Here is a 12677-nt window from a genome sequence, read left to right as displayed (position 1 = left end):
ATGCTTTCATTTTACGGGTAAAGGGGACAAATAACTTGGGGAATCTTCTCAACATAGACATTTCTATGCCCAAAGACTTTGTTGTGCACTGAAAAGACGCCTAAAATTACCTGGGTTCTTGACTTAAAAACCGTTTTGGGGCGGGGGGCACCTGGGTGGCTCAGGCAGTTAAGCGTCCAAGTTCAGCTCAGAGCGTGAACTCACAGTTCTTGAGTTCGGGTCCCGCCTCGGGCTCTGTGCCGACAGCTCAGAGCCTGGAGTTTGCTTCCAATTCTGTGTCTCCCTCTCTCTCTGCCCCTCCCCTGCTCACACTCTGTCTCTCTCTCTCTCTCTCTCTCTCTCAAAAATCCATTTTTTAATATTACCAATTCCAAAACCTAGCTTTCCTAAAGCCTCAAATTTCCATCTATAGAGTATATTGTTATATTTATAAACTGAGCAATTTTATCAAAACTGAAGGACACAATAGGTTAAGGAATCTTAGACAATAAGACTTATCTACAAACTCAGTTAAATTTCCTTAAATATTTGAAATACCTTTATCCATCTAACTTTAAACCCTAACGAGCGACACTTTCTTTAACAACTTTTATAAATCTAATAAGGTAAATCTATAAATCTAGAAAAATTCAAGGGCTCTTCAACAGTTAAAACTCTTTATAAATGGAGTCGAACACAGCTTGGCTCTTATAACTTAAAATCACAAGTCTAAAATCAATTGCACATTTCAAAGCCACATGGCCAGTAGGTCAGTATTGCTAAAATGACAGTCTCTTAAACATCAAAGTCAGAAATTAGTCTCAATTTAACCCAAATAATTAATACTATGGGTATCTGTTCTACTTTATTACTTCTGATCGTATCTCTTTAGCTTCCCACTTGCCCCATTAAAAGAGGTAGGTAGGGGGCACCTGGGAGGCTCAGGGAGTTAAGCACCAGACTCTTGATCTCAGCTCAGGTCATGATTTCATAGTTCATGAGATTAAGGCTCACGTTGGACTCTGCTAACAGCACGGAGCCTGCTTGTCTGTCTCCCTCTCTGCCCCTCCCCTACTCATGCTCGCTCGCGCCCGCACTCTCTCTGTCTCTGAAAATAAATAAGTAATTTAAAAAATGGGGGGGCGAGGTAGTATGCAGATGTATCACCCCCAAGGGGCTGATGAAACAGGTTACAAGATGTGGCCCTCGGTCCACTTGCTTGCTGCTTGGCGGTCTGAGAGCAGGATGCAGATCTGAGTGCTATGTGCTCCTGGGCTCATCGCTATCACTCTAGATCAACAGGGTCCATCTGGGGCTGGTGTTGCCGCCCCAACCTCCTGGCATTGCTTCAGGACCAGTCTCTTGCCGGCAGACCTGGCAGACAGAATATGCCTGTCAACCCGTGTCCTTCATCGCCCCCCTCTATGTGACTTTGACCACATCCGAACAGCTCAGTGCCCGGTGAGCACCTCACATTGTCATCCTTGTCACTAGCAATCCTTACAATAACCCTCTAAGATGAATGCTTTTGTGGCCATTTCACAGATGAGAAAAACGAGGCTCAGGGGGGCGAACTGACGTAATCTTCAGAATCCATGAAAGGCTTGCTGGTTCTTCTGAAGGAAGAATGGCCCACGTTAGCACACTGCGTGTTGAGTTCTTGCCCCATCATTCATTCCATGGTTTTCCTTTCTCGGTCTCCTCTCCCAGAAGCATCTGTTCTCTGACACGTGGCTTCCTGGGATCCCTCTGTACCCTAACTTCATACGTAAGACTCTTGATGCTTCCTCAAAGCAAAACGCTAAGAGCTTTGCAATCAAGGTAATAATAGCAGGTCTGACTGTGCTAATGAAACTCGACACGAAAAACCAAATGTCAGGAGAAATGGGGACGTTATTTAAATTCTTCGAAAACAAGAAGCTTGCTTATTGGTGTCCTTTCTGTCACCACCTTTCATATTGCCTCGTAACTTCTTTTGTTGCTTAGAAAATTATGAGAAAAATAACCTGGCGGTTGCTTTACAGAACAGTGATGAATATTGCACTGGACCATGGGCTGTTAATTTGGCAATGAAAGTGCAGTCAAAGGTTTTTAAGGGCTCAGAATGATTTTATCTGGACCATTATGAACTGTATTTTATGTAACACCATATTTCTCTTCCTTGCAGACAGATAAGCTTAAAGGACTTGCATGAGGTAAGTCCTGAGATTCAAAAAAGGGAATTTCTGTGCTTTAACGTCTGTGACGGGCAAGATACTATTTGATTCGGAGACTTTATCACTTCATTTTCATAATAGCTATGCTCAAGATGTATTATGATCCCTACGTTGAAGGTGAGAAAACTAAAACAAGTTAAGATCCAGATCTGAGACCAAGGTCCTATTATGCTACCTGAATAGACCAGTGTTCACTGGTACCATGAAGACAAGAGCATCCCAGTTTCCATGGAAGACATAAAGCCTCCATCAAAGGCTTCCAGTCTCCAGCTTTATAGAAATAAGATGTTGGAAATTGTACTATACGTCACCATTTGCTCTTCACAGGAAAGACAGGATGGCCTGGTAAAAAAAAAAAAAATATATATATATATACACACAAATATATGAGATACAGACCCACACAGACCTGGGTTTGAATACGGCTGTGTCACATACCACTTTTGTGGCCTTGGGCAAGTCCCACACACACACACAACCCCACCCCTCTTTCTGTTTGCTTAGCCACAAAATAGAGATGGTTACCCTTCTTGACAAAGTTGTCAAAAAGCTAAAGCAGGTCAAAGCAAGGGCATAAATGACCAGGTGAACAGTAGAGGCTCAGTAAATGGCATGAAAGTCAGGTAACATGGAGCTGCCTTTGAGCCCCTCCACACTCACTTCCCTAACCCCCAACAAGGAAGTTCCCTAACAAGGGATGGGTCCGCCATGACTGATGGGAAGTCTCTGTCCAGCAATCACAGTGGTCTCACCTCATTCTCACTGGCTTCCTGAGGAACATGGTCCTTGTCTTAGTGTTTGACCTATGCTCTTATATCTAGACTGCAGAGGTTAATTTATTTTCTTTCTTTTGTTCTGTCTGTCCTTGTGTCTTTTCTTATTTGGCTTTATGAGAATGCTAGAATCAAAAGTCACACTTCTCACTTGTCACTCACCAAGACACTTACCGCCTCTCATCCGTAAGATAATCCTGGCAAGGAAGACAGCACATAACTGCTGAAAGAGAAGGACAGCCCTAGTTCCAATCAGGACTCCATCCGGCTCCCCCAGTTCTGGGAGTTGTTGGATTTTCCCAAGTGGTATGGCACTCTGCCCCTGGGCACTCTCCGACTCCACCCCTTTCTTCCTGTGGGTCTACTTCATGCATCACAAGTAGCAGATGGCTGCCACCCAAAATGACCTAGAGTCCATAACTCATTGGTCAGCCTGTGAGGACAATAGGCCTTCCAATCACTAACAAGCCAGGAGGAAGTGGAGAGGTCAGCTTTAGACAGCAGGGGTCATGCAGGATAGTTTGATTTTCTTTGCAACTTTGGTTGGCATTCTGCTAGAAGTGGATATCATCTAAAGAACAACAAGGCCTAGTGGAAAAACACATTCTTCCTCCTCATCTTTTGCCAAGACACTTCCCCATTGTCTGGGCTGAGGGTCAAGACCATTTCTCCACCACAAAAGCCACCCCACAGCAGACAGAAGACGGGACCAGCCCCTGAAAGTCCAGATCTAATCCCCACACTATGACTCTCTGCCTTAAGAAATGCAGATATACCTCTTAGCTAAAGTAGTTAAAAAAAAAAAAAAGGAGGAGGAGGAGGAAGGAAAGAAAGAAGGAAAGGCAGGTGAGGGGAGGGAAATAAGGAAGTATCACTTTTTAAGTTAACATGCTTATTTCCTAACAAAAGTTAAGGTACAGAAACTAGAGGTTTTACCCCACTTTTCTAATTATATCTGATTGTAACTCCAGAGCCCTCAAGCAAAAAGTTGGCTGGATCTCAATTTTAAAAGTCACCTGCTGTCCCAGATGGATGGCTTCTGAGCTGTGTTTACAGCTCTGCTCCCTCAGCAACTTTGACAGGCCTGAGAACAACAGCCTCCAGAGCACTTTGAGCTGCCAGGTCCAAAGTCCTGGGGAAGACTCAGTGGGAGACTTTCAAACCACTCGTTAGAATGGATTCACTACCCTTTTCACTTAGCCTAGAGATTTGCCTTGATTTGCTGCCCATGGTGAAAGTATGTCCTCTTTCCAGAACCCAAGGGGACCCCGAGGTCTTCTAAGCAAAAGAGCGTGTCTGTTGCCTAGTCTCAGACAAGACATTCGGGGCCTCTCTAAGCTATTTGTTGCTAAAGCCTTCTTGTCTGTGAAGCCAATGTGAGTCAGAAGACCTGGAATCCAAGGTCAGCTCACACACACACACACACACACACCTGCATGTAGATACATCATAAGCCCAGTTTCTAGCCTGAACTTTCCATGTAACGTGGAGATATACTTACAGTATAATCCTATTTCATAGTTTACATAAATACTTGCAATGCATATATATATATTGTAATATATATAAATATATAATATATATAAAATGCATATATAATAAGTGAGTATTCACCAAACTTTACTTAACGGTTCTCACTTCAGTGGACGTGTAGATTATTTCCAGGGTTTTGACCCTGTAAGCAATGGTTCACTGGACATCTTTGTGCACGGAACTTGGCCCAGATTTCAGGTGTCTTCTTAGGAGCAAAGTGTCATCCGTGGAATTGTTGGGATGAGAGTGAGAGCATTCCTAAGGTTCTTGACAGCAATGGTTCAATTGCTTTCATTAGAGTCAAAGCAATTTACGGTCTCATCAGCAGATTGCATATTTATTTGCCTCTTGTATCACACAGAGAGCATAACATTTTGATTTTTGCCTAGTCTTTTGGAGAATTATTTAGAGGCTTTAAAAAAAATCTATCCTTATAACAAAAATGTTGCCCAAATTCTACTAAGCAATTGCTCCAAAACACACAGTTTAATGTAAAATTCTCCATCACCAAGAGTCACTCAACACTATCATTTTCTTTTTATTCAATCCAGGTCCTCGGAACAGAGAGAGGTGAGCTGTTTACATTTGTTTTCATACCCTGATATCATTAGGTTAAGTTCCATTTCCAGATTTATAGCATTAGTCAGTTTTCAAAAGGCTTGTTTCCGAGCCTGGGATGGATGAACCCCAGCGTGTGTGCGTGATGGTGTGATCCAGTTGTGCTGAGGATCTCCTACCTACCCAAGAGCCCTCTGGTTGAAACAAGGTGATTTAAATTGGGGGAGGGGGCGAGCTAAAGGTCCTTCTCCTGCCACAGGCAACTGACAAGAAGGAGGCACCCTGTCAGCCCCTGCCACTTTATTATTATTTTTTTAATGTTTATGTACTTATTTTTGAGAGAAAGAGATAGTAAGCAGTGGAAGGGCAGGGAGAGAGGGAGACAGAATCCCAAGCAGGCTCCACGCTACCAGCACAGAGACACAGGACTCGAACCCACGAACCACGAGATCATGACCTCAGCAGGAACCAAGAGTCAGACACTTAACCGACTGAGCCACCCAGGCGCCCCAGCCCCTGCCACTTTAGAAAGACGTGGCCGGCCCACTCACTGCTCCATGGAAGCTCTTAGTCTCTGCAGCTTTGATGTCACCCTTGCACACACACGCATGCCCTCATTGGAACACACGTGCACATACAAGTGTGCACATCGTTGGTGCCATTGTGCAACATAATCTAACACTCGGTAGCTGGCAAGATACTAAGCAGTAGTAAGTTCACGCTGACCTTTTATTTTTTTTAATTTTTTAATGTTTATTTATTTTTGAGAGAGAGAGAGAGAGACAAAGTGTGAGCAGGGGAGGGGAACAGAGAGAGGGAGACACAGAACCTGAAGCAGGCTCCAGCCATGCGGGGCTCGAATCCATTAACCATGAGGTCATGACCTGAGCCAAAGTTGGATGCTTAACCGACTGAGCCATCCAGGTACCCCAAGGATAGTGTTATTTCTTTCTTTCTTTTTTTTTTAATTTTTTTTAATGATTTTATTTATTTTTGAGACAGAGACAGAGCATGAACGGGGTTGGAGCAGAGAGAGGGGGAGACAGAATCTGAAGCGGGCTCCAGACTCTGAGCTGTCAGCACAGAGCCCGACGGGGGGCTTGAACTCACCGAGTGTGAGATCATGACCTGAGCTGAAGTCAGATGCTCAACCAGCTGAGCCACCCAGACGCCCCTCATGCTCACCTTTTAAATACCATTCACCATTCACTTTGAATGATGAACTACGTCCAAAGCCGAAGGGCCTGAGCCATGGCCAAAGACTGAAGACAGGCAGCATAGTTCCACAAAGCAACACTGGGTTAGGATTTCAGAGGCTGCCACCAACTCACTGTGTGGTTTGGGCCACGTCATGTTGCCTCTGTGGGTCTCAAGGATGCTTTTCTTTATGCCAAAGGAGTTAGTTTCAAGCAAGGCCTAACTAGGCTCTGTAGATTCCCAAGGGTCCCTGACGGAGGAATGGGAGTTGGTTGGTGATTCTAAATAATGTTAAGAACTACAGGAAACTGTGCTGCTTTCCACACTAAAGCTCAACACCCTCACATTAAAATGTTCGATATTGTTGCCTTGGACTTCCATGATTATCAGTGCAGTGAGGTCACGTCATTCAGCTCATGGGGAGCAATGATGTCACGTTGTTCAGCTCATGAGGGGCATGTGCTCTGGAGGGCTGCTGATGACATTGCCATGAAAGGATTTTATGGGATGGGTGACTAGTAGCCAGTCATCGACCCCCATAACATTGCAAGTAATCACAGACCTTCAACCAGAGGTGTCCAGTCTCTGACCGACCTTGGACTAAACACAGAGCAACGACCAGAATTAAGACACATCAGTGTTGATATGCTTCCTTAACTTTATTGCTCAGGACAGCCCCTGGGAGAGTGTTTTATGGCCTTTCACCTCCTAGTATTATTACATGCCCTCAGTGATTCTGGATGGCTGGTTAAAATCTATTCATGATGAAAAGGAAATAAATAGTGGGAACACCCACGGCATATGTAATTCCTAAAGAACTCCAGTTCCTTATGGCTGGCAGAACTTCTCAAAACGGAAAGATCAAAGGAGAAAAATTACAAAAACATATTCCTGCTGGTTGCCGGGTAGGAACTACTGGTCTACATCAGAATTCTGGGAGCTCTCCTGCCCTTTCACACAAGAGGTGAGGGGATTCAGGAGTGCTCGGGCCAGTACTGGGCCACCCCATAGCCTACATTGCTCAGGACAGTTCTTAGGTTTAACTTCGTGATTTATGTTCCCATGTAAGTTTTCATTTGAATGCAGAATTCAACTTCAGTTCACTTCTACGTCAAGCCCTTCCAATACCAAATACCTCCCGATGTAATATTCTGTGTTTCGGGAAGCTCAGTGATGAATTCCAAATTCAGTAATCTTGATATTTGAATATCACTAAGTTTTTATACCTTCAGGGAGAAGCCACTCCCAGGAGCCAGGGGTGTTACAGAATATGTTAAGTTATAGTTTCTGTTGACCACCGACAGCCCGCTCCTACTAATCAGAGATCACTCAGATAAAATTACAGAAGTTCCAGTAGGTCCCCAATCATTTTCCTTTTACAACCTGACTACATCATGTGACTTCTTTATGCAGTCCCTCATTGCCAGATGAAGCCTGAATCGATTCACCTGTCACAAAATCAAAGTACTCAAGAGACTCCTCTTGCCATCACCAGGTAAGGAGCCAGGAATTCCTTGTTGGGCTTCAGCGTGGTGGTCAGGCCAGGTGTCGTCCTGGGTAATGACTCACCAAGGTGTCCTGAGACATGGGGATTCTTTGGTCTTTGCTAATGAAGCCCAGCGATGGCCCCAAGGGAAACCTGCAAGTCACAGCCATTATGGAAGCAAATGGCACTATGCTTCCTGCAATTTGTAAGTGATTCATTGTTAGAGAAGTTTGGGAGATTTGAAGGCTTGGATGTTAACTAGACAGGATTAACTGAACGGATGCAAAACAATCTGGGGAAAAAATTGGCCATTTCTAATTATACCCAGTTGATGACCACACATAAACTTACAGCTACTTTTGAACAAACCTTTATAGATGGTTTGGGCGTTGAAAATGCCATTATCTGATTTAACACTTGCCTGATCAGGTTATTGTGACAATTGCTGTCCCAACTGAAGCGAAGGCTCAGGCCAGTGATTCACTGCCCAAGGTCACTGTAACTGTAAATTAGTGGTGGCTTCAGTAAAACAAACTCCAGGGCCTCCAAAATAACTGCTTCTAAGTTCCTCCATGATCCCAGACTGGCCGGGTGGCCCCAGCCTCAGTTCATGCCAGCCTCCCACCATCTCAATCCTTGTTGTCACTTAATACAGGACATTTGCACGTGCTATTCCCCTGTCTATACCACTTCTTCCCTCTTTCCACCCTCTCGCTACTTGGAAAACCCCTCTTCATCCAGCAGATCCCAGTTTGAAGCCACACTGAATTTAGGAGATAGTTCTGACCCACTCCCCAGAGGCAATAAATGAGACCCAGAGAGGTGGAGTTCCTTACCACTAAAGTCAAGTCCAGCTTCAAAACCCAAACACTTTTCAGCAGTCCATGCTTCCTATAATGGCTTGATTCTGAGAATGCAGTCCATGAATGCTGACTTTTCCCAGACCTGTTGCAAGTGCCCAACGAATGTCAACTCTCATTGCCATTGCCAGGCCTGCATATCAGGGGCATGATCTCCATCCCCATTACCCCCCTTCCTTCTCTTGCATATTGTTGTTTTAATCGTCTTTTATTACATTTTTATAATCCTCTTTCTCTTACAGATTTCCTTATAATAATCCACAGTTTTCTCACTTAGCTCACATTTCAAGAAGGAACAAAATAATTTCTATTCTCCTCTTGCTTGCTATGGCTCACTCTTCTTCAACTGGTAAACAATTTCTGTAGACTATTAGCTCCAACCTATCATTTTCTAGAGTGACCGTAGTTACAAGGAAAGTCTGAATTCACGGCTCCCAAAAGCAAAGAATCATGATATGTGCTCGTTGAAATACAATGGAAAGAACTTGTATGGGTCAATTTGTTCCATATCTGTTGCCTGTCTTGAGAAAAGAGAGAAAGAACCAGCCTCCTATTACCTTACAAAACAGAAACTCATGTAGCACAGCCGGTGAAATATAAAGTGCTTTGTAAACGTGACTTAGTCCATTGTGACTGGCCTTGCCTTTGCGTGGAATTTTACCCACCACGGGAAACACTAACATGCTGTCAATTCTAACATTTCCTTTAGCTCACCACTCGTGATGAAAAACCAAAGTGCACAAAACAGAGGTAAGAGCGCCTTATGCAAGAATTATGAAACAAACAGGTAAGCCATCACACTACAATGTTCCAGCACTGTGATTTTGCTTTTGTGAGACTCACCGTCGTTGAGCTGACGTCTGTACGTGTAATTAGCTCATTTTCACTGATAGATAGTATTCCGTTAGGTCAATATAACGATTTTTGTCCATAATCAAATCCGAAAAATTCTAGATGCATTTTCCAAAGTAGACATTGGCGTCACCAACAGCTTATGAGTCCTCCTCATTCCCCATCATCTCCAACGTTTTTGTTGGAGTTTGTTTGTTTTTGACAAACTTTTAGTTTTTGCCAATTCTTTGGGTGAAACACAATAGATTTATCTTAAGTCTGTCAAATTAAGAACATCAAACTGACTTCTCTTACTGGTTGTAAAGATAAAACTCAACAGGATGCCTGTCTGCAGAGATGTCTACAGCAACATATGAATATAGTGTTGTATTCCTACTGGTGGTGGGTTTTGATATCGTTAGTGTTATTTTGTTCAAACAAATCTAGTGTGTTCTTTTGCATTTCTTTCTTCAACCCATATGCTATGGAGATTCTGTGTTCAGGTCTAATTCTGCACTCTCTTTCTGTTGAGCCACAAGAGGGCTTAGAGCTGGAGAAAGCAGATTCCCCTTGAGATAGAGTAGAATGACAGAGGGTTCCAATGACCTGAGTCCCCATTCTGCCTCTCTCCCTGCAATAACATCATCTTGAGCAAGTTCATTCTTAGATCCTCCCCCTCCCCCATGCATAACAATAATATTAACTCACAGGATTATCCACACACACACAGTCATGTGACACATAGTAGGCAAGTGACACACCTTAATATCCTTCCTTCTCCAGGGATGCCCTACCCAACTGACCCATTAGACCTAGGAGTTTCCTCCCTCACCTCTATCATGTCCTTACTCATCTTCTGCCTTATACTGTCTGGGCCTTAGATTGGAAAACCAATCTGGAAAGCTTATTTCCCCTGATGTGCCTCTTGCTAATACAAGTCTCCCAAGGGAAGAGACTTCCCTTTTCTTTTTTTCTTAACATAATTTATTGTCAAGCTAGGTAACATACAGTGTATACAGTGTGCTCTTAGTTTTGGGGGTAGATTACCATGATTCACTGCTTACATGCCACACCCAGTGCTCATTCCAACAAGTGCCCTCCTTCCTTTTTTTAAAGGAAGGCAGTCCAAAGTAGCTGCGATTAATGGGACAGGCTCAATCCCCAAGAATGAGGGGACAAAATGACAAAAACAGTAGTCCTGGAGGCCAGAGCTAGATCAGGATTGTGAAGATATGCTGCAGGGATAGGAAGCAGAATCAAGCTTAGAGAGAATTCCAGTCTTCATTTGAAAGACGAAATCATGCACAGATGGAAAATGAAGAGTGATATAAGAGTGGAATAGCAGTGTTAGTGATGTGGATGTGGATGGCCTTCACAGACATGGGTCCAGTCAAGCATCCCAGGACTGGGTGTATTTCATCTATACTGGGATCTTGCAAACTGTCCTCCACTCATGTTAGAGAAACAGTTGCTTAAGGAAGCAGCCCAGAATGGACGGGGAGAATGTTGGGGCCTCCAGAGCCTTAAAACACCATCAATTCCTCTTTCAGTCATCAAACATCCATGAAGCACATGGTTTATACACAAAATTGGGCTGGGCCCTATGAATACAGAACAGAGACAGCTCTGCCCTTCAGCTAACCAGTACTTTTGCACCTGCGATGCTCCTGCATCAGTTTACTGGGCAGGTGTTCATTCTACTGAGTGAAAAGTCATTTCTGGATCACCAGGGCTCAGGAGAAATTAGCTGCACTCAGAACCACACAATCCCGGCACTCATGTTTTCAGTCTAGAGGGTTCTATGAAGCTTACTGGTCTTAATTTGAATGCCTCAGCCAAGGGACATAGCACTCTTCATGTAGAATAAGTGAAATCTAGACCTCCATCACTGTAGACATTATCATCCTTATTTTATAAATGAGAAAGGAATTTGGGAAATACTTATTCTTAATAGTTCAGCTACTCCTTGATAAACAGACTTGGCTCAATTCTCTGATAAGTGATTTCAAGCTAAGCTATTAGGAGTCTGATAATTCTGCACCCAACAATTCCAAAATGGGGGATTCCACACCACCGGACGATTCCTGACACCTACAGGTTGGGTGTCTACAGTTGGGTGACCTACAGTTCAACTCTCTTCTGACACTACATGGAGTCCATAGATTCCACATGTTAAGGGTTCAATCCCGCAAGATTGCACCCCTCCCCCGCCACAAGCCTGTGTCAGCCAATCATATGGCCATTCTGACCAACCAGCTCTAGAGCCAAGGTTCCAACAAACCCTTCCCTAGGTTCAATTAATTTGCTAGAGTGGTTCACAGAACTCTCGGCAACCTTGTACTTGCTGTATTACCAGTTTATTATAAAAGAATACAAATAGGCCACAGCCAGATAGAAGAGTTTCATAGGGCATTGTCCTGAACAAAGGAGCTTCTGTCCTCATGGAGTTTGGGGCACTGTATGATGGCACATGGAACTGTTCTGGATCACCAACCCAGAAGCTCTCTGAACTGCATCCTTTGGGGCTTTTTAGAGGCTTCATTACATAGGCGCAATTGATGAAATCATCGGCCACTGGTGACTGATTCAATAAGCTGTAGCTTGTGTTATTTATTTTGAGTGACCGGTACAGGTCAGACACTGTGCTAACAGTTTTATATACAGAAGAATTTTGAAATGTTAGTATTATTGGTAACAGTGTGATTCTACAACCCATGCTTATGAGGCTACACTGCCTCAAATTTTATTGGCCACCTACATAGTGTCCTCCCCAAAGTTCTATTTACTCTGTGTCATCTGTTCATTAATGTGACCCTCTGTTCTCCAAATAGGCGAGCCCTATTTCGTGGGGCTATAAAACTCAAATGCAGTTTTATGTGAAAATATATAATGTACGTATATGTATGTACATATGTATATGTATGTATGTGTACATATATACATATATATGTGTATGTGTGTATATATAATATATTAATATTATGTTATTATTATTAATAGGTATATTATAATAATATAATATGTATAATTAGGTATATTATATATGTATTAATGTGTATATTATATATGTATATATAATATGTAATATATTATATATAATATATAATATATATAATGGTATATAATAATACATGTATAATATCCAAAGATTAGCTGCCATTATTTTAGAACAAAATGAGTTAAATCGTTGCCCTGGATTCTACGCTCAGAATTGCATTCACTCATTAAACAAAGATCCAAAGGG

The 12677-nt window shown here is 43.0% G+C and overlaps 1 protein-coding gene across 1 annotated transcript in view; it reads left to right on the top strand.

Moving 5' to 3' along the window:
• CLNK (cytokine dependent hematopoietic cell linker) overlaps positions 1–12677 on the top strand; it is a 122049-nt gene that overhangs the window by 89854 nt on the left and 19518 nt on the right. The window contains exons 15-18 of the mRNA XM_049632627.1: positions 2147–2174; positions 5053–5071; positions 7670–7751; positions 9312–9352. Of these exons, the coding sequence (XP_049488584.1) occupies positions 2147–2174; positions 5053–5071; positions 7670–7751; positions 9312–9352 (170 nt within the window). The remainder of the gene's footprint in view (positions 1–2146; positions 2175–5052; positions 5072–7669; positions 7752–9311; positions 9353–12677) is intronic.

Source organism: Panthera uncia, chromosome B1 (assembly GCF_023721935.1).
Source record: "Panthera uncia isolate 11264 chromosome B1, Puncia_PCG_1.0, whole genome shotgun sequence".
Taxonomy (NCBI): domain Eukaryota; kingdom Metazoa; phylum Chordata; class Mammalia; order Carnivora; family Felidae; genus Panthera; species Panthera uncia.
The sequence above is the reverse complement of the archived record's forward strand: the minus strand, read 5'-3'. Positions and strand labels throughout refer to the sequence as shown.